Here is a 25,240-nt window from a genome sequence, read left to right as displayed (position 1 = left end):
ATGAAATTGCAAAGAGATAGAAATTACAGTCTTTTACGTGTGTATACATGTGGAAAAATAGACACAGATACACATGTACTCATACACGTTTACACACATACGCAATATTTGAATAGTAAGGAAGAATCCCGAGGATTTAGGGCAGGGAGGGGCCCAGAGAATGGAAGGAACTTGTCCAAGGCCAAGGAGTGATATAAAGTGAATGAAAATCTCAGTCTCCCCACCTACTCCTGGCCTGACTTATCCTCCATTTATAGATGTGTGTGTGTGTGTGTGTGTGTGTGTGTGTGTGTGTTGAAGTGTGTCCGGCATGCAGAGGGATTACTTAGCATTTGTTTGGAGACTGGGGGGTCTTGCCCTGCTTCTGTTCATTTTCTTTCCTGACGTTGTTGGCTGTGGCCTCTCCTAGTCAACTTTAAACTGTATTTGCAGGAGCCAGAAAGCGCTGAGCACACGTCAGAGTGTGGGTAGTAGGGCCGTTTCCTAGTTCCCCGGAGCCGTGGACTTGTTTGTGGATCGTGAGCCGCGACTCCCCCTATCCTGCCCTTTCAGAAAGCAAACCGGCAATCAAACAGTAATTGTTTCCTTCTGTGTGGATTTCTCATTCCAAAGACTGCCATGGCAAGTAGGAAGTCGGCTTTTAAAAGAGCAGAGGAACCTGGAATTAGACGTCAGGCCTGCAGTGCAACCGTGGATGTGGTAGCCCTACAGCCCACATTTTCCAGCAAGAGTCCTGACTTCAAATATTTTATTCTGTTGGTTTTATAAACAATCCAAATGCCCTAGAAATTCCACTACGAACCATATTTTCTAAAGTGTTTCTTACTGATGAAAGAAGCACAGAAATCCTTTGTTAGACTCTGTTGCCCCAGTTCTGGTTTGAAAAATATATCACTGTACACATTATGCAAAGAAGACTTTTTTTTTTTTAATGGTGGGGTTTAGAAAGGCAAAAACAGTCCTATTTGGGACATACCAGTTTAGAAAAAGACCCAGTATCCCAGATCTCTGGGGAAATCCAGGTACTCTTCCTCTTAGCTATTCATCCAAGCATATGTACAGACATTCAGTCCAGTTCCCCCTCACCATCTACTGGTCAGGGGGCGTGATAACTATGTTAGCTAACTGTGACAGGGGCTCTGCCCTCAGAGACCTCACAGCCCATAAAGGGAGATGAGATATGGATACACACAGTAATAGATACAAGTCAAAAGTATACCCTCTATATTCTGTACCCTCTGAGTATGTCAGAGGGTATAGAGTCTCCCAACGGGGAAGATCTAGAAAGATTTCGATTCACTCAGCCTCACCAGACCCCACACAGCACCCCTTCCTCTGCACCCTGTTGATCAGAGCGAGTCACTAGACCAGCCCGGAGTCAGCATCCCCCTCAGGAGGAGGGGAGTAGGATGCCCGCACGAGGATGGGATGGACTTTTGGTGGCCATGTGTGCAGTCTACCACATGAACGTAGAAGAGGACAAATTTATTAATATCAGAGCTGAAGACTGGCATCTCACCATTTTAGCACACATGTCCTTGGTCGTGGGTGAGGTCTAGCTGTGCTTCCCCAGTTGTCTGAAGTTGTGAGCTTCCCTAAGCCAGTCCCAATGGGCACAGTCATGTGCCTCTCTCATGCCCAAGCCAGGATGAAAGGTGATTTCTGCAAAGTTCATGTTGTGAGTGATTCTGCTGAGGCAGAAGTGGTTCCTCTAGGCTTCTTATCCATCCCTTTCCTCTCCCCTTTCACTAACTTTGCTGTTTATCAATCAGTTCCTTGCCCGTGGCGTCCACCCTTCTTACCAAGGTTCCCGCCTCTCTCTTGTTCCAGGCACTAACACAGGGGGAGATATTAGCGATGGTACCTGTGAGCCTGGACTGGCCTCCGCGGCTTCCTACATGAACCCCTTCCCGTTGCTCCGTCTCGTCGAGGACTTGAGGCTGGCCCTGGAGACGCTGGAGCATTCTCAGGAGAGAGCAGCCCTCCTGAGCCAGATCCCCGGCCCCACAGCTGCCTACCTAAAGGAGTGGTTCGAGGAGAGCTTGGTGAGTAGGCCCATGGCCTGGGTGGGGAACACGGTCACGGAGCCCCTGGCATGCCACCACCACCTGGGGCTGTTACTTCATCTGTGCACTGTCCAGTCTTTTCTTGCTTCCTGTCCAGATTTGGCCAACCCGCAGTGGGTGGTGGTCCTTCCCAGCAGAAGGGTAGGGCCTGGTCAAGCAGCTTAAGCTCCACAGTCAGCCTGCCTGGGCCCCTCCCGTTGTTCTCCTGAGAAGGGGAAATCCAGGGCCAGAGAAGAGCAAACATGGAAGGTGTTTCCCCCCAGATAGTACATGCACAATTTGCTGTGTTATAATCCCTAGCTGGGGTCTCTATTTTCAGCTGAACCCACCATGCCCCTCGTTTCTTACAACAAACTAGAACCTTGTTTCCTCATCCATCCCGTTATTGCTGCCCCTACTCTTCAGACCACCCTGCCCTAGAAGTCCTTCCCGCCCCTAGAGTGGAACACAGGTTTCCTGACTCTCCTTCTGCCCTCTCTAGATCAATCCTGCACACCTGCTGGTCTCTAAGGGAAGCAGATGAGTAACCAAAGCTGTAAATTTTTGGCTTTTGTTACCCATCTCCTTCCCTGTGGAGACCAGCCAGTCAGCTTTAAAAGACGAGTAATATCTGGGAATGGGTAAGGCAAGGAACCAGTCCATTCTGGAAATGAGCTGGATTGGCACCCAGTCCAGGGCTGGGAAGCCAGAGGGAGCGTGTGATCATTACCTAAGCTGAGTCTGAGGATGAAAGCTGGGATGCAGTCTTCTAAAGCTAGAATCCAGTGGATCTGATTCAAACTTGGGAAGTATGCACAGAGATAGGATGACAGGAACAGGACCACTAAATTGGGAGGGGCAGGTTGACGTTGAAAACCACAGACGAAGGAGGTTGACATCCTCTTTTCTGGAGGCCAAGTCATTTGTGATTAGACGGGTTATATCCCAGATGTCCTAGCTACTCCTGTTCAGGAGTCTGTCAATACAGTCTTATCCCCATGCCTTCCTCTGAGCACCGAAGAATTCTTTATTATATTCATTATATGTGTTGTTCAACATTTTCATTACATAGGTTGTCTGCCTGGAGTTCTGTAGCATACCCATAGGTAGGGAGAATAACAGCCTTTCAAAGATGTCTACATCCTAATGGCCAGAACCTGTGAATAAGTTACTGTATGTGGCAAAGGGGAAGGAAGCAGGTGGAATTAAGTTGCTAATCAGTTGAGTTTAAAATGGGGAGAGCAGCCTGGATTTTCCAGGTGAGCCCAGTGTAATCACTGGCGTCCTTATAAGTGGAAGGGGGCGGCAGAAGACTCAGTGTCTGATGGATGTGGTGGGGGAAGGAGTCGCCCGCCGCTGCTGCTGGCTTTGAAGGCGGCAGGGCCAAGAACCGAAGGATACAGGCAACTGCCAGGAGCTGGAAAACTGGGCTCTCCCCTGGAGCCTCCAGAAGGGAGAGCAGCCCTGCCAACAGCTTGATTTTAGCCCAGTGAGATTCATTTCAGACTTCTGACCTCCAGAACTATAAGGTAATGACTTTGTGCTTTTGCAAGCCACTAAGTTTGTGGTAATTCGTTACAGTAGCAACCGATAATGCCCAGAGAGGAAGGTGAAGGTTGCTGGATGGGTCTCGGGTAGTCCTGTTACAGGTCAGGTTTGCAAGCTGGCTTCTCATTCCTCCCCCACATGAAGGTGGTTCTTGGGGGTCCTCTCAGACTTGTGCCCATAATGGGACAGAAGTCCCCACCTGCTCCTCCGCTCACGCTTTTAACCAGATTGGGAGTTGCTGGGGGATGGCTTCGGTAGTTTAGTTCTCCTTCCCACAGCAGAAAGATCCCCCTTTGCTTTGCTAGAGAGGAACTCTCTGGCTGTTACCGTACTTGCAGCTTCGTGATGTTGATCCTGGCTTCTCCCCTGTCATGTCTCAGCATCTTCTGCCCACCTCTCTTTGCAGCTGCGGCTTTCTAGCTCACTTTACACCCGGCATGGGCGCCCATCCCTCCCTGCAGTCCTGCTAAGTACTACTGACTCAGGCTGTAGTGTTTACAGAAAATTTTATGAAGCTTCAAGAAAATGATAGGTCCATAATTCCTCAGTCTGAAACCCTTGGGTCCACATGCATTTTAGAACTCAGAGCTTATTAAACTTTAGAAAGGTGAGACAGTGCATGTGTACTGTACAGTATGCGCCATCTCTAGCAGATACAGGGCAGGAAACACGTGAACATTTCTTCAGCAAAACTTGTGAATATCTGCATGAAGTGGGATAAAGAAAGACTACAAATACATAATTTACAGTGACTGTATTTTTACCTTGTATAGATGTGCTCGAATTTATGGAACCATTTCTCTAATGTTGAATTGAAATTTTTAATCTTTCACTAATGATACGGCATTGCTGCACAGACTGTCTAGAAATATTTGTTATATCGAAATATTTTCGGATAGAATCGTGAAAGTAGAATAATAGAGTTAAAGCAGGGTTAACGGACAAAATACAGCATGCTCAGTTAAGTTGGAATTTTAGATAAACAATGAATTTTTAATAAGTATGTTTCATACAGTTTGCTAAGTCTGGCAACTCTGATCAAAGATATTAATCTTTAAGCCTTGTGACATATTTTTCCAAACCACTTTTCAAAAAGATTTTACTCATTTATATTTTCATTGGCAGGGTTTGAGGTATATCCTGGTCAACAAGCACTAAGATTGAAAAAATAGCTTTACTAATTTCATAGGAAAAATGGCTTTTTTTTTTTTTTTTTTTTTTTTTTGCAGTACGCGGGCCTCTCACTGCTGTGGCCTCTGCCGTTGCGGAGCACAGACTCCGGACCCGCAGGCCCAGCAGCCATGGCTCACGGGCCCAGCCGCTCCGCGGTATGTGGGATCCCTCCGAACTAGGGCACGAACCCGTGTCCCCCGCACCGGCAGGCGGACTCCCAACCACTGCGCCACCAGGGAAGCCCAAAATGGCTTCATTTTATCTTTGCATTTCTTTGTTTAGTAGGAAGGCTAAATTTTTTTATTAGCTAATTAGTATTCCGTATTGTCTCCAAACTTTTGGTCTCTTACCCCAATATGAAAAAAATTCCTTCTCCAAATACACATATTCGTATATGGAGAATTGTCCTAATATATGTAAATTATAAAACATAGTCCCAGATAGAAAATCCTTTTTAAAGGACAGGTTAAGGAAATAGCTCTAGAGACTTTCCTGGCAGTCCAGTGGTTAAGACTTCACCTTCCAGTGCATGGGGTGCAGGTTTGATCCCTGGTCTGGAAGCTAAGATCCCACATGCTTGGCAGCCAAAAAGCAAAACATAAAAACAGAAGCAATATTGTAACGAATTCAATGAAGACTTTAAAAATGGTCCACATCAAAAAAACTTTAAAAAAGAAAATAGCTCGAATATTTTCTTCACACACCTCCCCACCCCCACCCCTCCAGAGGTCACCTTGAGTCCCTTGGGTGTGCCTGCCCTAGTCTGGTCTGTTAATATTTTGTGTTCTCTCACCCCCACCCCTATTAGGATTTTAGTGTTTTTCTTATGTTTAAATGACTTTTTACTAGCCCTTTGCTTTGTGGCATTTCTTTTCCTCACTTGATTTTAAAACGTTGTTTATTTATGGTGGTTTTTTGAGGCAAAGACTTTAAAAGGATTGTAACTAATTTTATCGGTCTTTCCTGTTTGAATTTCTTTTCTTTCTAGAAAGGCCCTGCCTGACCTCAGATCAAATAATATTCACCTGTATTCTCTCTCAGTAGGTTTAGTTTGATTTGTATCACATGGTTTACTCGAATTCATCAATCTTTTTAGTGTGTGGCATGAAGTATGGATCTAACTTCTATAATTTACCAAAAGAGATTCTTAAAAAATATTTTTGATCCCACAGTAGTCGATGTGGTGTTTGGTTTTTGCAAGATGCATGGCAGGAAACAGCTTGCATTCAGATTTGCGGATCTGATTTGGGGGCTATTTACAGTGGTTGGGGGAATGCTTGCCTTGGAGAGATTTTTCTAAAAGTTGTTGCATTCATAAAACTTTTGGAGTGGTTATGGCCATCAGCAACCTATGAATGGTGTGCTTTTAGGGAGGTCAGAAGTTCATATAAACATTCCAAGAAACCAGGGCTGGATGTTTAAGGTTTTGATTCTAGACAGAGACCACCTGTGTGTATTTTAGGTCTCAGAGACCTAAAGTCATTTTACAAGGCACACACATTCCATAGCAGGTCTTATCTGTGTGGAGATAGAAGCCGAGGCCGTGAAGAAACCGACTGCTCCTCTTTAGATTGGTTTTAGATTGCCTTAGGTTGGTATTTCTAGTTAGAAGATGTTGCTGTACAAGTTGTGGTCTCTGGACCAGCAGTTTTGGTATCACTTGATAGCTTGTCTTCAAGAAAGAAAAAGTTAGAATTTGCCCCATCCACTGAACCATCTCCAGGTGATTCGTATTCACATTAAAGTTTGAAGCACTGCTTTAAACCAGAGACTCGCTTGAATTATTACCAAAAAAAAAAAAAATCCCATGTGACTTAAAATTGGAGCTAACAAGGTAGCTGGAGGGCTCAGGCAGGTAGTCCTAATTCATGGTATCTGTACATCCCTTGGGTGTTTGTGCTGTTCTCTTTCGTCGTAAACCTCAGTTACTGCTTTGTCATATGCTGGCCTGGCGTGATCCAACCCTGCCTTATGACACCTGTCAGTTGGGATTCTTTCTCAGAAAGTGGCATAAACAGTAAGGAGTTTTAAATGTCACTAACGAGATGTCCAGAGGATGGGTGGTCCCAGGGTTAAATCAGAGACTCTGGGATGACCTCAAGGGCTCCAGCTTTTCTTATCTTTCTCCCCACCATCCTCAGGTGTTGGTTCTTTCTCAGGTGTGTCCCCTAACAGTTGCAAGAAGGCTACTGCAGCTCCGGGCAGCCTGTCCTCACACACAGCTATGTCCAGAGGTAGAATATGTCCTCTTTTTATAAAACTGGGAAAGATTTCTCTGAACCCCCCCAGCTTCTCATATGGTCCCAATGGTCAGGATTTGTTCGCATGCGCATTCCCTAGCTGCCAGGGAGGCTAGGGAACCAGTGCTGGTGCTTTCACTGATCATAGTGGAAGGGGGGGGGCGTCTATCGGGAAGGAACCATGATGGAGGGGGGAAATAAATGTCCCTTAGGAAGACAGCTCAGGGCGACTGGCACATGTCCTTTAGGTGTGATTTTATTCTTGTTGACTGACAAGTTCTTATTTGCTCTGTGTGTGTGTGTGTGTGTGTGTGTGTGTGTGTGTTAACCCCTGAAGGAAATAATCTCATTGGCTTAACTCATAATTTTTGAGCCAAGCCCTCCAGGTCTATGAAGAAATGTTAATTGCAAAAGAAATAGAAATTCAAGATTTTCATTTATGCTCAGCTGTGGTTGGCTTTGGAAGATGCATTGCAGAAAACAGCTTGCATTTAGATTTGCAGATCTGTTTCGGCGTCTGTTTACAATGGTTGGGGGAATGCTTGCCTTGGAGAGATTTTTCTAAAGGTTGTTGCATTGGATTAGCTGCCCTTGGGTCAAGTCTCCACCCAAGGGCCAATAATTAGCTGGCGTGAGAGGGTAGGAATCGTGGTCTCCTGTTACTGTTCAACAGTAACTGTAACTGGGATACTCAGTCACAGATACTGGCAGCTGTAGCACACAGAAATAGGGGCTGCTGAAGAGGCCGCAGTGGATGTGGGGAAGCGGTTGGCGGTTCGAGCACACAGCGGACTAGTCCTGGGACCCTGCCCTTATGTCTTGAACGGTGAGGGAGCTGTGGTCCTAGTGCACCGTGGTCAGAAAGCCCGTGTGTGGGCAGCTGTTTCTTTACAGTGGGGCTGGTTCCTCCTTGCTGGGTGCTGGCCGGGCTGGACACAGATTGGCTGGCAGCAGCAGGGATTCTCGGCCTGGGAATAGTTACAAACAAGCCAGGCTCATCCTAAAGACAAGTGTCCGTGGAACAGAACTGCCCAGGATTCAGTGGTGCTAGGTGGTGGGCAAGTTTCCAGGGCTTTGGGGCCTAAAACAGGGTCTTCCCTTCCTTGGCCCCTAATAGAATGAGGAAAGGTGGGCTTCAGGCCTGGAAGGGTATGTGCGGGGCTCTCTAAGCTGGGGTCCCTCTGGGACTTCAATGAAGAAAGGAACAAAGGGCCTGGATTCCCCTGTTCTAGGAGGAGAACTGTTACCCAGCCAGGTCTGTTTGCCTGATGCACAGCAGGCCAAATGCTGAGATGCTGTGGTTTACAGCCAGGAGTTTATTCACAAGGCAGCCAAGGGAGAAGACGGGAGAATGTCTCAGATCTGCCTCGCTGAAGGCGAGGGGGTTGGAGTGTTTATGGGATAAGAGGGTGGTCTTAGGGGAGAGGTGATTGGAAGTAGGGAAAAAGTGAGGAAATTGGTGTTCTGCGCAGGTTCATCTGGGTTAATGCTTCTGCATATTCCAGATGGAGGCCCGTAGCATCATCTGAGGGTGGAGTTTTCCAGTCCTTTGATGTCAAAAGGCCATTCATTAGACATCTGCGCAGGCCCAGTTTTAGGGTGATGCCATCCAGTCCCTGGCCGGCTCACACTGGGCAGGAGCTGACTCCAAGTTCCTGTAAAACAGCTGGGCTGCATGAAGCTGGGCTGGTGTGCAATTAAAGGGAGGAAAACAAAGAAAAAAACAAGTGAACTTAATGAAGGCAATTTACAAGCAAAGGGGTTTTAGCGAGCTGTTCTCTTATCTGTTGTTCTATAAGACAAGTTCAATCATTTCTATTATCAGCTTCTGTTAACTCTACGGGGCACAGTTTCAGTATCTGAACTCTGGGCTTAGCCTCAGAAAGTTGGTGGAGTGCCAAGGCGCTTCGGATGGGGCTCTTGTATAGGAAAGGTTCCTGGAGACCAAGGCGAGCAGGGATCACGGAGCCTGGCCCGCAGAGAAGCATCAGTGAGGCTGTCCTGTGATAGCAGTAGAGTGAGCCTCTTTCATGGTTGGCAGACGGGGCCGAGCTCAGGGTCAGGACTCGTAGAGGGTGAAGCTGAGGCCCAGGCTGGCAGGCTGCAGCATCTCTGCTGTGATGGGAATGGAGCTGAGTTCCAGAAAGGGACCACCTTGTTCCTCTCCCTGCAGCTGCCTCCTAGGCCTGTGGTGACCTGGGGGATGAAGCCCTCAGGGAGAGTGGAGTCCGTAAAGGGCTGGTCAGCCAGCTTCCAATGGGCCCTGCAGGGCTGGGGAAACAGCCAGCTAGCGGGGGAAGCGGGCGGGTGACCCAGGTTCCTGGGAGATGCCCAAGTGATACCAGAGCCGGTAGGGTCTGCAGATGGAGCAGCTCCGGGGCCTTCTCTAATAGTCGGGCGCAAACACTCGTCATCTGCAAGACATCAGTCTGTTCCACCGTTTCATTACTTCGGATGTGGGTCAGGGAGAGTTTTGGTGAAGACCTGAGGCTTTGGGGGCTGAAGGTGAAGTCTGAAGAAAGGCAGGTAAACCCAGCAGCCGCGGAGTGTGGGCACGTCAGGGCAGAGCCCGGGCTCCAGGGCGGGGGGGCTTGGCAGAGACGCTCCAGAGGGGCTGTTCGCTGTGCCGCCCTCTGGAAGCAGCGTTCGTGGAGTCGGTGTGGCCTCCCAGAGGGCCCATGCTCTCCTCAGCCAGGGTGCAGGTGTCCTGGTCAGCGTGCTTGGGCAAGTGGAGGGGAGCAAACCAGGGTGAGGCGGTGTGGGATGAGGCAAAAGGCCGGCTGTCTGCCACTCGCATGTGGCCACGGGTGAACCTCTCTTCCCTCCTCTGGGACTCAGTTTCCCTACTGGAAATGAGAGCTGGTCTGACAGTCCGTCTGCAGGATCCGGCCACGCATTCCAGTCCTGCAGTTTAAAGGCTATAGAGCGGCCCCCTGGTAGCCACCAGCCCCTGCCTTCCTCAGTCTAGACATTTAGGTTTGCAAACGGGAGACAGGTTAGGGAGCCCCTCTAGGCACAGCTGCCCCGTGTCGGGGCTCGGCCGAGGCCGCCATCTCTGGTCACCTCCAGAGCCGTGAAATGGGAGGCCCTGAATCGGCAGCTTCCTCTGAGCCTGGCTGTAAGGGAAGTAAGGCCCCTCGGGGGTGTGTGCTGACCTGTGTCAGTCTGTCCGTCAGATGTTCGCGTGCTCTCAGCTACCTTCTTAACCAGTCTCTCCAGAAACAAAAAGACCAACCCAGGAGGGTGCACGGCCACCCCCGTTGTCAGCGCAGCCGCCGTGTCACAGAGGGCGGCTCCTTCAGCTCCCGGCGCTCCGACGTTCCCGCTAGGTTCAGCCTGCAGTCTTTCATTCCGGCCAGAGAAGCAAATCTGCTCACCGTATTAAAAAGCCAGAGGAGTTACAAAAAAAAAAAAAAAAAGGCGGGGGTGGGGGGAGAAGCTGTTTTACTAATTATAAACCATGAGCTTGAGTTTCTTGTGCCCTGCGATTCGTCTCTGTCCTCCGCTCAGGGCCAGGAGCAAGAGATGGGTGGGGTATTTATGTGGCAAACATGTTCATTTTGAAAAGTCACAGACGGGAGTTTTATAGGAAAATCTTGGCTTTCTGGATGTTAGAAAAGGGGAAATTTGGTGATTGTTTTTCAAAAAAAGAAATAAGTGAAGCCCATGTGAGCCAATTTCCAGTGCGTGTTTCTTGCCCTCCCCACTATAGGTGTGAACTTGAGAGCTTGAGAGTTGTAGGTGTCAGCGCGCTCTTTCCTGTGCTCCTCTCCCAAGGGACTCCTGCTAGGCTGGTGTGCTGGTTGTGGGGAGGCTCTTTGTCCCTGTGCAATACTGGAAGAAGCCACTAGGTGGGAGTCAGGGACAAATGCTGGAAAGTCTAAAAGCCCAAGGAAAAAGGTATGGGCTTTCTGTGAGAAAATAGCTGCCTCCCCCGACCCCCTCCCAACGCTTAGAGGACATAAGTTCCTCTCATTAATGAAGCCGCTGGACAGTGTACCTGAGTCAGCTGGCAAAAAGAATTATTTTCCTTGGAACCCAGTGGATAAAGGGTAGGCCCCGGAGGCCTCCACTGTTTGTGGCGGGGGAAGGAGACCAGAGGGATGAGGGCCTGTCCTGGGAGCGTAGACTTGACCTTCCATTGTCAAAGGCGAGAAGATCTCTCCAAACACTTTTTTTTTTTTTTTTTGAGGTATGTGGGCCTCTCACTGTTGTGGCCTCTCCCGTTGCGGAGCACAGGCTCTGGACGCGCAGGCTCAGCGGCCATGGCTCACGGGCCCAGCCGCTCCGCGGCATCCTCCCGGACCAGTGCACGAACCCGTGTCCCCTGCATCGGCAGGCAGACTCTCAACCACTGCGCCACCAGGGAAGCCCTCCAAACACCTTTTAATTCCAGTGCCTTTTGCTGGTGCGCTATTAATTAGGGTGGCCTCCATTTCCTGACCCTGCGTCTGTCAGGCCCTGCCCTAGAGAAGTCTCCTGTACCTTGGGGGATTTTGAATACGTTTTTTTTCCTGTCACAGCACCGCAGATTGGGGGCTTTCAGCCACTGCAAACTTAGCAGTTTTAATTTTCCTGGATTTTGGGTTTCTCTCCCTGCCGTCCAAGTAAATTGTACCTTACTAAATTCCAGAGATCTGGCTTCTTTCAGACTTGACTTGAGACTGTTTCAGTCCCTCAGAACCAATGTTTATAAATGATCAAGAATGTGCAAACACTGGTGAAAGAGCAGATAAATCCTTCCCCACTAAATCCCCTGCTTCGGGCCCAGGGGACGTGGTGGGCAACGTTGCCTGGTTAGCATGACCTGAGGTCTGAGCATGTGGACACCCCCCCAACCCTCTGTCCACAAAGAGGGCTTGCCGGCACGCCACCGGGCCTCCTTCCCTTTCAGGCACCCGCTAGCAGGTAGGGACGCTCCAGAGGAGTCACACTTCCAGGCGGGACTGCTCAGTACACTGGGCTCCAAGGCCTTCCGAAAGTAGTCTCCTAACCTCTTACTCCTCAGATATGGTCCCGAGACCAGCAGGATGAGCATCGCTTGGAAGCCTGTTCGCGATGCACAGTCTCGGGCCCCATTCCCAACCTGCTGGGTCCGAATCTGCATTTTCACAAGAAAGCCCTCTAGCCCTGGTGATGCACTAAAGATAGAGGAGCAGCATCCTCCCCCCGGGGTCAGCAGTCTATGGCCTGTACCTGGCCTGCTGCCTATTTCTTATTCCTTGTGAGCTAAGCATAATTTTTCTGTGTTTCAGTGATTGAGAAATCCCAAGAAGACAATTTTTTGATGTGAACATGATATAAAACTTGAATCTTAGCGTTCACCAAAAAAAGTGGAGTTGGAACACAGCTACCCTTACTGCTTTCCACATTGGCCGTGGCCGCTTTTGCGCTACGAATGGGAGTCGACTGTCACAAACCATATGGCCCACAAAGCCTAAATCATTTGCCATCTGGCCCTTTACGGACAGTGTGCCGCCCCTTCTGCTAACTCGTTTTGGAGGTGGGTCTTCGTGCTTGGACACCCTGGGGACCTGGGCTGCGGTGGCCGGGATGCCTGTTTCACAAGCAGGACTTACTTGCCAGCCCCGAGGAGCAGTGACCTCAGGCTAGCTCTTCCCTCTCCTCCCCTTCCTCTTCCAAGAGGCAGGCCCACAGTGCAGCGCACCTGTTGAAGAGCACAAGCCCGTCTGACTTACTAGGTCCGTCCTGACACCTGTCACCGTGGCCCAGAGGCCAAGGCTCAGTGCTGCACTGGAGCTCAGGATGCCAGTGAGAGGTCAGCGGAATAGCACGTGACCCCTTCTCGGTCCACAGTTGTGCCCAGTTAGATGCTGCTGACTCCTGGCCACTGGCAGGAGGAGGAGAATCTCAGGAACTCCATCCCCAGTCATTCCCACGCATACATGGGATTCCGGCCAGATAAGTGACTTTCTTGGGTTCCCCTCCTGGACCCAGGGATAAGGAGGAGGGCAGTCTATATGAGTTCCCCTGGCCACTCTGGCCTCTTAGCTGTGCTTTTGCTCCCCAAATGCTCAGTTGCCTGCCCTTTGCCGTCAGCTGGCTGCCTCGTGTTCCAGACGGTAGTGAGTTGAGTCTGGTCGATGCGAGTTGCTTTGGGGAAGGCTCCGAGGGCCCCAGGGTCACTGTCATGACTCCTATTGATGTATACTATGTGGTTCCTGAAAACGTCTCTCTTTAGTGATGGATCCAGGGAGTCCCCGAGAGTCTCTCTACCTCCCAGGGCGGTGCTATAGAAGTGGGACCGCCCCCATCCTACCTTAATAAGGGCAGCCTAAATCTTTCTGAGTAACTACTTAGACCAGATAAAATCCAGGCTTTCCATCTTTTGGGAGTCATGGATCATTTTGATGACCTGAGGAAAACTATTTCAGAGAAATAGGGCTTTCTATACATTTCACGAACGTACTCAAGGGCCTGTCTGACCCTCCGAAGCCCGTCTGTGGCCCGCGGTGCGGAGCCCCCGGCTGGGATGGCCTTCAGAGTGAGGGGCTGCAGCCATGGCTTTGCTTGTAGGCCTTTGGAGTGCTGTCTCGTGGATTCCGAGTTGAAGTGCAGTATACTTAGGGGTTTCAGAAAAAAAAAAGCCTGAGGTAAGAATTGCTACTTGAGGATACGGTAAAAATATGCCAAGAATTTAGCTGCAGCTTGTCTCCATTCCCTCCCTCCCTCCCTCCCGCCTTTCCCTTTCTCCCCTCCTCACTCCCCACCCCCGTTCATCACACATGAGTTGAGCTAATAGATGAAGCTGGCTCTGTCTTGTCTTCTCTGAGTCGAGCATCTTTACCCTGGGGAAACTCGTTTTCTCCACATAGTTTCAGGTTTATCTTTCCAGTCTCACCATTTGAGCCTCACTCTTTCACGCGGAGAACGTTCAGGTTCTTACCGTGTGCTAGGAATCGTGCTAGGCGTGGAGATCAGAGCCGTGAATCAGGGCTCACACGTGTGCTCCCGTCTGGTGAAGTGGTCAGACGTGTAAACAGGTGTGGTTCAGTGCCGCAGGGCAGGTGGTGACACGGGGGGGGGGGGGGGGGGGGCGGTGCCGGGAAGCCAGCTTCCCCAGAGGCGGGTCGGAGTCAGCGAGGCTGAGAGGCAGCCATGTTGCCGCCTGGTCGCCTCTTTTTCCTCCTCTCACACCAGAACCTACCAGCGGACACTGATCCCCCCGCCAAGGGTGGGCAGACCTCTCCCCATACAGCCCCCAGATCAGCTGTCTTGCCTCTTCCTCCCCAGAGCCCCAGGAACACCTTTTCACGTAACGTGTGGAGGTTCTTCCCCCAGGGCAAGAAGTTGGTTTCAGTTGCCTTGGATGCTGGGCAGATGTGTGTTGACCAAATGAATTCTTCATTGGACTTTCCCAGGTTTTTAGACAGAAAAAAGTAAAATGGCCTACCTACCCCTGCAGCCTTAGAGACCTTGACTAACGCATCCTATTCTAGTTCTGGGCAGGGAACCTTGGCGGGTGAGGCCCGGGCTGCGCTCTGGAACTGGGCCAGAGGCCAGAAGAAGGCTCTAGAGCTCAGGGCATGGGCAGCTGAGCCTGCTTTTCCTTTCTGGCCTCTGATCTGGGTGTGTCTCCAGGAATTTACTCCTCCCCTCGTGCCAGCTGCTGGCCACAGCCCTCCTCCTGCCGCCTCTGTGTTCTGTGTGGGCTGGGCCAGCCTGCCGGGGACTGTGTGTTTTCTGCCTTGTCCTCGGGCCCTGCTGCTGGGCTATGGACAGCGTAGATGCCGTGCTGAGCAGCATGCCAACACCCAGCAGAGCCCTCTCTTCAGGTGGGAGCTCCAGGAAACCCCCTGGTGACCCCCAAGGGCGCCGGGAAGGCCCACGCAGTCACAAGATGTGTGTCTGCAAGTCATTTCGGGCAGCAGAGCTCAGAGCCCATGCGTGTAACCACAGTTCCCACTGCACCCACATCAAAGACTGCTTTCATAACCAGTCAGAGCCGAGGGCCACACGTTGAGGGCTGGGCAAGGGAGAAAAGCTGTTTTTAGGGGTGCGCTCAGAGGAGGCGGGAATGTGAGGAAGTGGGGGGCAGCCTGTGGGGAATGCTGGACAGACCACCCTGGCAAGCCAGCATGTGACCTGCCAGGAAGAAGGCAGATGCAGCTCCCTGTCTCCTCAGCCTGCTGCCTTCCCAAGGCTCCCACCCAGAGTGCTCCCTAGATCTCACGGACACACATGAGGTGGCCTCACCTGGCTTGTGAAGCAGCTAGTCTGGGCTGGGGACAGCCAGCGAGGCGGGCGCTTGACAGAAGCTCTGCCCCGTCTGTTCCCGTGCAGAATGCGGCCCCGGGGAGCCCTGTGGTGACGGCTGGCAGCAGAGGTCTCCCAGGCTGCAGCACCGGACGGCGCCCCCAGTGCCCAGGACGGCAACCCCCAAGCAGGGCCAAGAACCCAAACTGGAGCTGCTTCTGAATTTGTTCTTATTTGGAAACGACTGGCTTCCCTCAGGGCACAGCCCGACACCAGCCTGGAGGAAGAGGGGTAGGCGTGGGCTGCTGGGTGGGAGTCAGGCTGTGTGTGGGAACCAGCAGTTCCTCCAAGAGCAGCGCTTATTTTTAGTCTCTCCCCAGTCCCAAATAAACTGAGAGCAGCTGGGAGCCTGTGGGTAAATGCAGAGTGGAGCTGAGACAGGAAACCGGGGTCTCTCCCTAATGAGTTCCAGCCACTCCAGAAGGGGGAAGCCAGACGAGGAATTTTCTTCGGGACTGCTTCCCTCTGGCAGGCTCTGGTATTATCACCGAAAAGAATGTTCCCGTGTGTGTGTGTGTGTGTGTGTGTGTGTTTACAATTCCTGGCCAAGTCTGTCTCCACCCCCCCCTTCTGCTAGGTTCCCCTGCTCTGCAGGCTCTGTGTCCCTGAGCTGGTGCCTGTGTGTGTCCGGGGGGGTGGGAGGTGGATACAGGAGCAGCACGGTCTGGTCTGAGCCACTGTGTCTCTGAAACTGTTTAGGGAAAGGCTGCCGGACGCAGGCCAGGGGACTTGGGGAAATTTGAACACAGCTTGACGTTCCTGAGGGGGAGGGGGCAGAAGCAAGGAAGAGGAGAGAATTTGGTCTCTGGCCAGAAAAAGGGCTTTTTCAACCAAGGAATCTAACTGCTGACATGGGTACCCAGCATGGATGGGGACATTGATGTTTACAAGCATTTCGCGTGGCTGAAGAGGGTAAGTGACTGGCTGCTTTGTCTGGGTCTCCGTGGAGATGAGTGAGGGGAGAGACACTGTGTGTGTGTGTGTGTGTGTGTGTGCGCGCGCGCGCGCGCGTGTGCGTGTGTGGAGGGGGAGGTGTTTGTCCGGCGAAGCCCTGTCGTGGCCAAGTTCTCCATGAGAATCTAATTATAGACACTAGGGGAGAAAACAGTCAGCTGTCTTTGTTTCTCCTCTGACATTCTAGTGAATGAGCCTCTGTGCAGAAAGGCAAGAATGAAGTGAGGAGAGTTCGTTATTTTAACTTGAGCACGTGAACGGTTGGAGGCTCCAGACACCGTGACCAGAAGAAGGTGCCCAGCACTTCTGGTGTGAGGATGCGGAGAGGCCGCTGCCTTTCAAACGCACTGGGTTCAGAAGTTGCTGGGCTTCTTCTCTGCTCGGAAGTCATCTGGTGTGGAGATTAGTCAGTGTGCTGTCAGCCAAAAGAGCTGCTGCGTTGCGGGGGGGAGGCTCTCGGAAGTCCTCTTCTGCGTGTTTCTCAGAGGCCAAGGGCTGGCATTGCAAGTCGTTCCTGCCGACTCTGTAGGGGTTGAGCGTGAGAGTGTGGGGTGAGTGCTGGGGGCTGGAGTAGCGTCCGCACTCACAGAACCCAGGCTCACTCTTCTGTCACCATCTTTGAGCTGCAAGGATGGGTATCCATCTATTTTCACACTGAGGCTGAATGTTTTCAGAGGGAGGAAGGGCAAAAGCAGCTGACAGATAAGAGACCTGACCTTGTAACTGTAGAACAGGAGGGACAGGAAGTGTCCGGCTCAGAAGGTCCCCGACCCCAGCGCCCCAACCCTGGGCCTGCTTTGGCGTGTGCCCTCTGCACTTCTCACTCTGCAAATATTTATCAAGGTCTGGGTACTGGGTGTCCAGTGGTGAGCACAAAGTAGAACCAGTCTCTGCTCCTGTGGATCTCCCATCTACCACTTGGGAGATCCCAGTTAAATAGTCCCAGGAAATAAGCCTGAAATTTACAAGTTGATAAATCCAGCCAAGAAGGGGAACTGTTGGTAGCCATCATCAAGGGCTGTTACTGATTGAGGAGGAGTAGTCAGGGGCCCTCTCTGAGGAAGTAACACTTCATTGAAAACTGAAGAAGTAGGAGTGAGTCAGGTGGAAAATGGGGTGAAGAACACGTCTGAGCGCGGTGATGGTTAGGAGCTAGGGGTGGGTTCCGGATCACACAGGACACGGAAGTCTACAGTAAGGGTTGCGGGTGATGTCGTTTGTATAATGGGAGACTTGTAGTAGGGAAGTGGCATGAGATACGTTGGGGGATCTAATTTGTATTTTATGAAAATTACTCTAGCTGTGATATGGTGTATGGTAAGCTGTGTCACGAAAAGTGAGGCAAATGAACCAAATTAGAGAGCTCGAGGGCTTGTTGGGATCAACTAGTACAAACCCCTCATTTAAAAAAGCTCAAGAGGGGGGCTTCCCTGGTGGCACAGTGGTTGAGAGTTCGCCTGCCGATGCAGGGGACACGGGTTCGTGCCCCGGTCCGGGAAGATCCTGCGTGCCGCGGAGCGGCTGGGCCCATGAGCCATGGCCACTGAGCCTGCGCGTCCGGAGCCTGTGCCCTGCAACGGGAAAGGCCACAACAGTGAGACGCCCGTGTACCACAAGTAAATAAATAAAAATCCCTTTTCATCCTTTGACCCTGGTCGTAAGCCCCAGGATTTGCCCTTAGTCTGGACGAGAAAGCCGAGGCTTTTCTGCCTGCTTGGCTTTTAAGACTTTTTTTTTTTTTTTTTTTTTTGTGGTACGCGGGCCTCTCACTGTCGTGGCTTCTCCCGTTGCGGAGCACAGGCTCCGGACGCGCAGGCTCAGCGGCCATGGCTCACCGGCCCAGCCGCCCCGCGGCACGTGGGATCTTCCCGGACTGGGGCACGAACCCGCATCCCCTGCATCGGCAGGCGGACTCTCAACCACTGTGCCACCAGGGAAGCCCTAAGACATTTTTTTAACCTGGCCTCAACTTACCTTTTTAGTTTCATCATTTATATCTATTTATATTTATTTTAATTTCATCTCTTTATATCTGACGAGCTCCCACATGTAGTCCCTGCCTTTTCTGAGCTTCTACCTCCATGTCCTCCTCCTAATTCCCACCCACTTCATCTGACTCCATCAGGGCTCTCCTTTTCCATCAGTCCTTTGCTGACCTCCTCCCTGTATTGCATGCAGTGGACTCCAGCCTGGGTGCCCAGCACTTTCCATCTGCTTGGCTCACCCACCCCCTTCCCACATGCTTCCTCAAGCTGGGGTGGCTTGGAGAGCAGGTTTCTCTTAGCCCAGGTTTTTGAAGGTGGAAACATGCTGTTTCTTTCGTGTTCCCACACACGGGGTTGTTCCAGCAGAAGAGGTGCCTGGATGAGGTGTGACCTGGTAGGAGGCTGGGAGCCCTTGCCCCTTGGACCAGTCCAAGAGGTCAATGCCTCGGAGCAAGACAGTCTTTGAATTTTGGGACAGTAAGGGGAGATGCCTATGGCTAAGAAGGCCGAAAGCTAGAGGGGAAGCGTTTGGTGAGAAAAGAGACATTGTCTCGTGGCCTTTGGAGGACGGGATACTGCGTACTGTTTTAGCTAAGAACATGCAGTTTGAAGTAAAGCCTGGGTTGGGCTCTTGGCTTTGCCACACTTACTAGCTCTGTGATCATAGGCATATTATCTCAAATCCTGGATTTCTTCATCTATAAAACAAGGAAGGTAATAGTGCCAGCCACATACAGGTTTTATGAGGATCAAATAAGATAATGTACGTTAAATGCTTAGCAGAGAACCATGCACGTAGGGAACAGTCAATAAAAGTTAACTGCTCTTGGCCATTACCAGGAAGGAAGATATTGAAAGAGGAACAGATGGGACCAGTTTGCTTCTCTCCTAGGAGTGCATCTTAGGCCGTCATTCCTTCAGCTTAGGCCCCTTTCCACATTCCAGGTCAAGGTCTCAAAGCAAAGACCGGCAGGAGACAGCTGGGACCTGGCCCACCATGAGTAGCCAGAGGCCCCAGTGGCTGCTGAGAGAAGGCTGACCAGGGCTGGTCCTCCAGTGCCTTCCCCGACAGCCAGATCCCTGGGACAAGGTAATCTACCACAAGCGTCCAGAGGGTCTCCGCTCCTCAGCTCTTTGGTTCCTGACTGACTCACAAACAGCTCACACCTGCCCTGCTTTGAGATCAGTGGCTCCAACCCACATAGTCCTGAAAGAGCCTCTCAAAATAGCAACAAAGCAGGGTCTGTGGAGTCCGCCTGCTGCCCTCTGAGCAGGAGTTTATTTTCCCAGGAACAGAAGTCCCAGCACTGTCAGCATCTTCACACTGCTGCTGGCTTCTAGGACTCTGTGTCGGAGCCAAACTCCAAACCGAAGTCACAACCCCGTCCACCCCACCCCCAGCCCCTAAGAAAAAAACAAAAACGGAATCATCATGGCTCCCCCATGCAATTGGCTTGGGTTCTGTAGTACACAGTATGGGATGAACTCAAACTGCTAATGTGAGACTTATTCTGTGTCATCTGATGCTCAAACGGTTGATCCAGTAGCCTGGCCACTTGGGCCAGGAGAGCTGCAAAGACATCCTGGCCCCAGACATTGACTTGCCTTGTACTCAAGTCAGAGTGCAGTTAAACTTGAAATAGGCAGCGGCTTCTGTGAAAGCTGTTCCCACTGGCTAAGAACGCGGATCCTGTATCCAACTCCTTGGGTTCGTATCTCAGCTCTGTGTGACCTTGGACAATTGATTTACTCTCCCTGGGGCTCAATTTTCTTGATTGTAAAATATGGATAAGTAATTCCGTGTATGTAAAGTGCTTAGAAAACGCTTCATAGGTGTTATGGTGACGATGACCTCGGCCACAACTGACAGCCTCTGGTTACTCTAGAGCCATGCGCCCAAACTTGATTCTGGGCAGAGATTTTTCAAGACCAGGAGGAGGAGGATAGTGGGTATGGTTACTCAAGGGTTCTAGCTGTCCCCATTTCCCGAAGGGTACATCCCATCTTTAGCCAATGCACCCAAAATGTCCACCCATCATATTCCCCACCATAATTTAGGGGCTAGAATTTTGCCATCTGTGACTCCTGTCTGCCAGCTATTCAGAGAGGCCCTCACGCCTCTTTCCCAGCAGGGTTTGGCAAAGGGGCATCATACCAGGGTCATTTGCTGAGTAGCTTGGGCGGGTGCTCCAGAGCAGCACAGCCATTGGTAGTTCCATGAACTGGCATCGGCACTTGGGGGCGGGGGTGTCCCTTGACTCATCCCTGCATTCTTCCCTTCCCCATCCCTGTATCAGCTCTTTCACACTTTTCCATTTGTCCCCAACCTTGAACTCCCCTGTCAACTGATGTCACCACCTACTTCATTGAAAAAAATTAGCCACACATAGATGAACTTCTCATCTTCCCTCCCCACCACCACAAAAGGTAACAGTGTTCACAGCCATTATTTTTCTTTTTTATTTAAAGGAATATGAAAAGCGTATTTTTTAAAAATAAATTTATTTTTGGCTGCTTTGGGTCTTCGTTGCTGCACGTGGGCTTTCTCTAGTTGCTGCGAGCGGGGGCTACTCTTCGCTGCAGTGTGTGGGTTTCTCATTGCGGTGGCTTCTTTTGTTGCGGAGCACAGGCTCTAGGCGCATGGGCTTCAGTAGTTGTGGCACGCGGGCTCAGTAGTTGTGGCTCATGGGCTTTAGAGCACAGGCTCAGTAGTTGTGGCTCACGGGCTTAGTTGCTCTGCGGTATGTGGGATCTTCCCAGACCAGGGCTCGAACCCATGTCCCCTGCATTGGCAGGAGGATTCTTATCCACTGCGCCCCCAGGGAAGTCCCTACAGCCATCATTTTTCAACTCCCTTTGGTTTCATGGGTCAGGAGTCCCTTCTCTCCACCAAGGCTATCCCAGTATCCTGTCCTCCTGATCCAGTGCTATTCCACGTCCTGTTGTTCTCCGATTGTTTCTTCTCTTTACTCTGCCCTGCCTCCTTGTCCCATGTCCTTGGCAGAAAATGCTTCTCCTTGATTCTTAGAGAAAAACAAAACTGTCTCTGACCATGTACTTTGTCTCTCCATGCTGCCTTATAGAACTTACCCTCCTTTCACCATCAGGAATCTTGAAATCAAGAGCAGGCTAAAAACAACATCTCTACTCCTTCCTGGTCACTCCCAAACCCACTTCACATTGGCTTTGTCCCTAAGAAAGCTTTCGAAGTCCTTCTATAATGTTCTTATTGCCTCTACTTCCCAAGCAACGTTTCCCATCCATTTTCCCTGGAATTCACTCCCATTTGGGCATCTTGTAGGTTTAATGAAATTCTTGTGACCAAAGGACCAGCTCCTCTCTTTGGCCCTTACCTAATCCCACATTTTCCACCTGTGGATCTTTCTCTTATGCTATTTGATTGATGAAATGCCTGGACCTTCTATCTCAGGAGCCAAGATGCATCAGGCCGTTTACTTCTAATGCCTCCAGGTGAGCTGAAACAGTCACAGTTGCTCCCCCATCCCCAACTCTGGCACCTGATGCTGCCCCTCTGTCTCCGACAGGTATTTTTAAGAATCATGAATTAGTGTGTCTCTTGGAGTTGGCAAGATGAGGAAAGAGCACCACTCAAAGAGCCTCCTGTTTTTACTCTGCTCCTGGCTTTAATATGCTCCCTTCACAAGATGCTAGCACACTTGTAAACACCACTTCTCCTACAGTCAAGTGCTGTAGGTTCCTTACGGATCCAGCCACCTGATCAAGAGAATTCAGCAAGGACTAAGCTTATGCAAGGCTATGATCTTGGAACAAGATCTTGGTGAATCCAGTGCATTTCTCTCACCTCCAAGTCCTGCTTCCCAGGATGATCAGTTAGGAGCCTTCAGGTGCATCACACCAGCCCCTTGGTTGGAAAGCTTATAGATAGACTGTCAAGAGATTCTTTGTTTTCTGTGTTAGTTCTGGGAAACCAGAATATCTGAAGGGTGGCGATCGTGGCTTCATGGATAGCCTGTCTGTATCAGGAGGACTCTTTCCAAAGATGCTGTTCTCTATTCTTCTGGGGGAATTCCTTCATAGCTTTCAAGACTCAGTCTTTCAAGTGGGGACTCCACTGTAAAGCCTCTCCTCTCCCTTGAAGGCATAATCGATTCGTCCCTCCCCTATGCCACTGCTGCTGGCTTATACACAACTAACTCTATTACTCAGCCATAAAAAGAAACGAAACTGAGCTATTTGTAATGAGGTGGATGGACCTAGAGTCTGTCATACAGGGTGAAGTAAGTCAGAAAGAGAAAGACAAATACTGTATGCTAATAAATATATATGGAATTTAAGAAAAAAATGTCATGAAGAACCTGGGGTAAGACAGGAGTGGAGACACAGACCTACTGGAGAATGGACTTGAGGATATGGGGATGAGGAGGGGTGAGCTGCGACAAAGCGAGAGAGGGGCATGGACATATATACACTACCAAACGTAAAACAGATAGCTAGTGGGAAGCAGCCGCATAGCACAGGGAGATCAGCTCGGTGACCGCCTGGAGGGGTGGGATAGGAGGGTGGGAGGGAGAGAGACGCAAGAGGGAAGAGACATGGGAACATACGTACGTGTATAACTGATTCACTTTGTTATAAAGCAGAAACTAACACACCATTGTAAAGCAATTATACTCCAATAAAGATGTAAAAAAACAAAACAAAACTAACTCTATTACAGTACTTATCATGTCTCAGTGTAAGACTACAGAGCTCTTTCAAGGCAGGGACTGCCTAGCACAGGGAGTGGCACCTAGTAGGTGTTCAGGAATAGATAACTGAATGAAGCATGATTATGTGAATATTGGTTGACCAAGCTAATTTGCTATTCATGAAATTTGCTTTGCTCGTCCCTGATGGTGATCATTTGATAGTGACAACCCCACCAGTGACACTTAGCCTCCCCTTATATATAATTGCAAGTAAGAGAGGTGGAGGGCATAAGGAGGTCAAGGTCAGGATAGGATCTCTCTCTTGTTGGGCTCCTGATAGCTAAGGACCTGACTGTACTCTACTCACGCTGCAGTTTGAAGAAACGTCTTTAACTCTGTGCCAGAGGTAGTGGATGGGCTTGGCTATTCCTTGTTGGGAAAAAGTGGTTTTATAATAACTGCCAGAAAGGCCTTAAATTCCTTAACCAAAACATCTAGGAGACGTTTTCCTTTTTACAAGCACCTGCTTGCATTCATTCTGCTTGATTCCTTTGGTGATGGGTAACCTGAGCCATGTAATAGAAACTGTAGCTTCTATGATCCACTTTTTTATTTTTTTGGTCCTTATTTTTTCAGGTCTACATTTTCCAAGTTTCTCAAAAGCTTGTTGTGTGAGTGGTGGTCCTGAGCTTGAAGTATAGCCTTAGTGACCTTGACATCTCCCCTGTGCTCGGCAGCCATGGCGCTCTTGAGGTGGGTTTTCCGGATTTGATATGATCCCCTTGACGGGGAGCTGACTTCTTAGGCTTTTCCCACACTCCGTGCTCGCATACCGAATGACACCGCCACGCGACCTCTCCTCCACACCACTTGTTTGTTCTGGAACCAGCTCTTTCCCCGTGTTCAGTGTAGTGCCATGCTGTCAGCAGGTCCCGTGGGACATTGCCCTCACCCAGCATCCCCGAGAGTGTACCAGAGCACACTTGGGGGGCACGCCCTTCCAGCAGAGGCCAGCCAGGCTGTGAAGGAGTCCGAGTCCTGGAGATTCTGCACGGCCCCCATCCGTGCCACCAAGCACCCCCTCCAGAACTCTGCAGAGACCTAATGTGGCCGTCCCTTTGCCAAGCTACAGTGGAAGGACCAGGCCAAGAGCGAGCAAGCATCGTGGAAGCTGACCAGCCACTAGAGTCAGAGGGTGATGGCTCTGAGGGGGCTGCTGGGGGCGGGGGCACAGCTCAGCTGGAAAGCTCATGTTTAACCTAAATTGGACCTGACTTTCAGATTGGAACAGAAAGAAAAATGCAAGTGTTTATGATTAGTCATTATTAGCTATTGAAATTTTCACTGTGCTCATTATAAACTGTGTTCCTGTAGATGCAACTCCAAACATGGGCATCTTTTCAGAGACGATGGAAAGTGAACAGGTTCGAAGCTGTGCACCGCAGGCATGATTCCAGGGCTCTTAGCTAACAATGGGTTCTGTGTTGTCCCTTAGGCACTTTTTTCTTTCCAGCCCGAAAGTATTTTGGTTATTGTTCCTTTGGGTGGTTTGTTCAGATCTTTAGATACTTCATAGGTGTCCTAATGAGAAATGTTGCCTTCTTTTGTTTTGCACAAAAAGAATGAGTTCCTTAAAGCTGTCAGTGCAAGGGAAGAGCTGTGTCTTAACTGCATTTTGGTCTTTTAGTTTAAACAAAGCCATTTCAATGAGTTCCGTGTTTCCACGATCATTCAAAAACTGTTTATATTACATGGAGGAAATATTAGAGCATCCTGCTCTAAAGAGCTTTCTGCACTTTTATTCCCACACGTCTTTGTTTTTAATGACCTAACTGATCATCTGTGTCACTCTGTGAGGTATGATCTCCTCTATTTAAAGGATGGGAAGCTTGAGATGAGGTGACCTACTTGAGCTTGTGCATGGTCAATGCAGCCTCACCTCTTAATCGCTCCCAGCCGTCATTCTGCACAGGAGGTCCTACCTTGTAGAGGAGAAGGCTGCTGGAATTCTGTACATGAATATGGAAGCTCCCAACGAAGTCCCCGGGGAATCCCCTGCCTTGAAATCCAGCTGAGCAAAGGGTGGGAACAGGGAAGCTGCAGCTCTCAGACCTGGCATTTGTACAGCTATACAGCACGTGTTAATTCTTTCAACGTAGCTTCTTAAACAGTTGTCAGGTGTTTCTATGTTCTTATAGCCCTTCATTTATTCATTTCCCATCCACCCTTATATCTTTTAGCCCTACTTTAGCTTCCTGTTTATTTCTTGTTGTGTTTTAACCTATTTTTGTTTATTTCATCTCTCCCCGCCCCACACACACACCCAGTTGATGCCATGGGCCTGTTGC

General features: G+C 50.1%; 1 protein-coding gene and 1 long non-coding RNA gene across 13 annotated transcripts in view; one reads left to right on the top strand and one right to left on the bottom strand.

Moving 5' to 3' along the window:
* PPFIBP2 (PPFIA binding protein 2) overlaps nt 1-25,240 on the top strand; it is a 125,971-nt gene that overhangs the window by 16,714 nt on the left and 84,017 nt on the right. For all 11 annotated transcript variants that reach the window (XM_067750045.1, XM_067750047.1, XM_067750049.1 and 8 more), the window contains exon 2: nt 1,831-2,045. In XM_067750045.1, the coding sequence (XP_067606146.1) occupies nt 1,831-2,045 (215 nt within the window). The remainder of the gene's footprint in view (nt 1-1,830; nt 2,046-25,240) is intronic.
* Nucleotides 8,303-15,631, bottom strand: LOC137230504 (uncharacterized). 2 transcript variants are annotated; one of them, XR_010946157.1, is made up of 2 exons: nt 15,224-15,631; nt 8,303-8,692 (listed from the first exon to the last, which is right to left on the bottom strand). It is a non-coding gene; the product is annotated as an uncharacterized lncRNA (long non-coding RNA). The 2 variants fall into 2 exon arrangements; XR_010946158.1 differs by lacking the exon at nt 15,224-15,631 and adding an exon at nt 10,162-10,384.

The sequence above is a fragment of the Pseudorca crassidens genome, chromosome 9 (assembly GCF_039906515.1).
Source record: "Pseudorca crassidens isolate mPseCra1 chromosome 9, mPseCra1.hap1, whole genome shotgun sequence".
In the NCBI taxonomy this organism is placed as follows: domain Eukaryota; kingdom Metazoa; phylum Chordata; class Mammalia; order Artiodactyla; family Delphinidae; genus Pseudorca; species Pseudorca crassidens.
The sequence above is the reverse complement of the archived record's forward strand: the minus strand, read 5'-3'. Positions and strand labels throughout refer to the sequence as shown.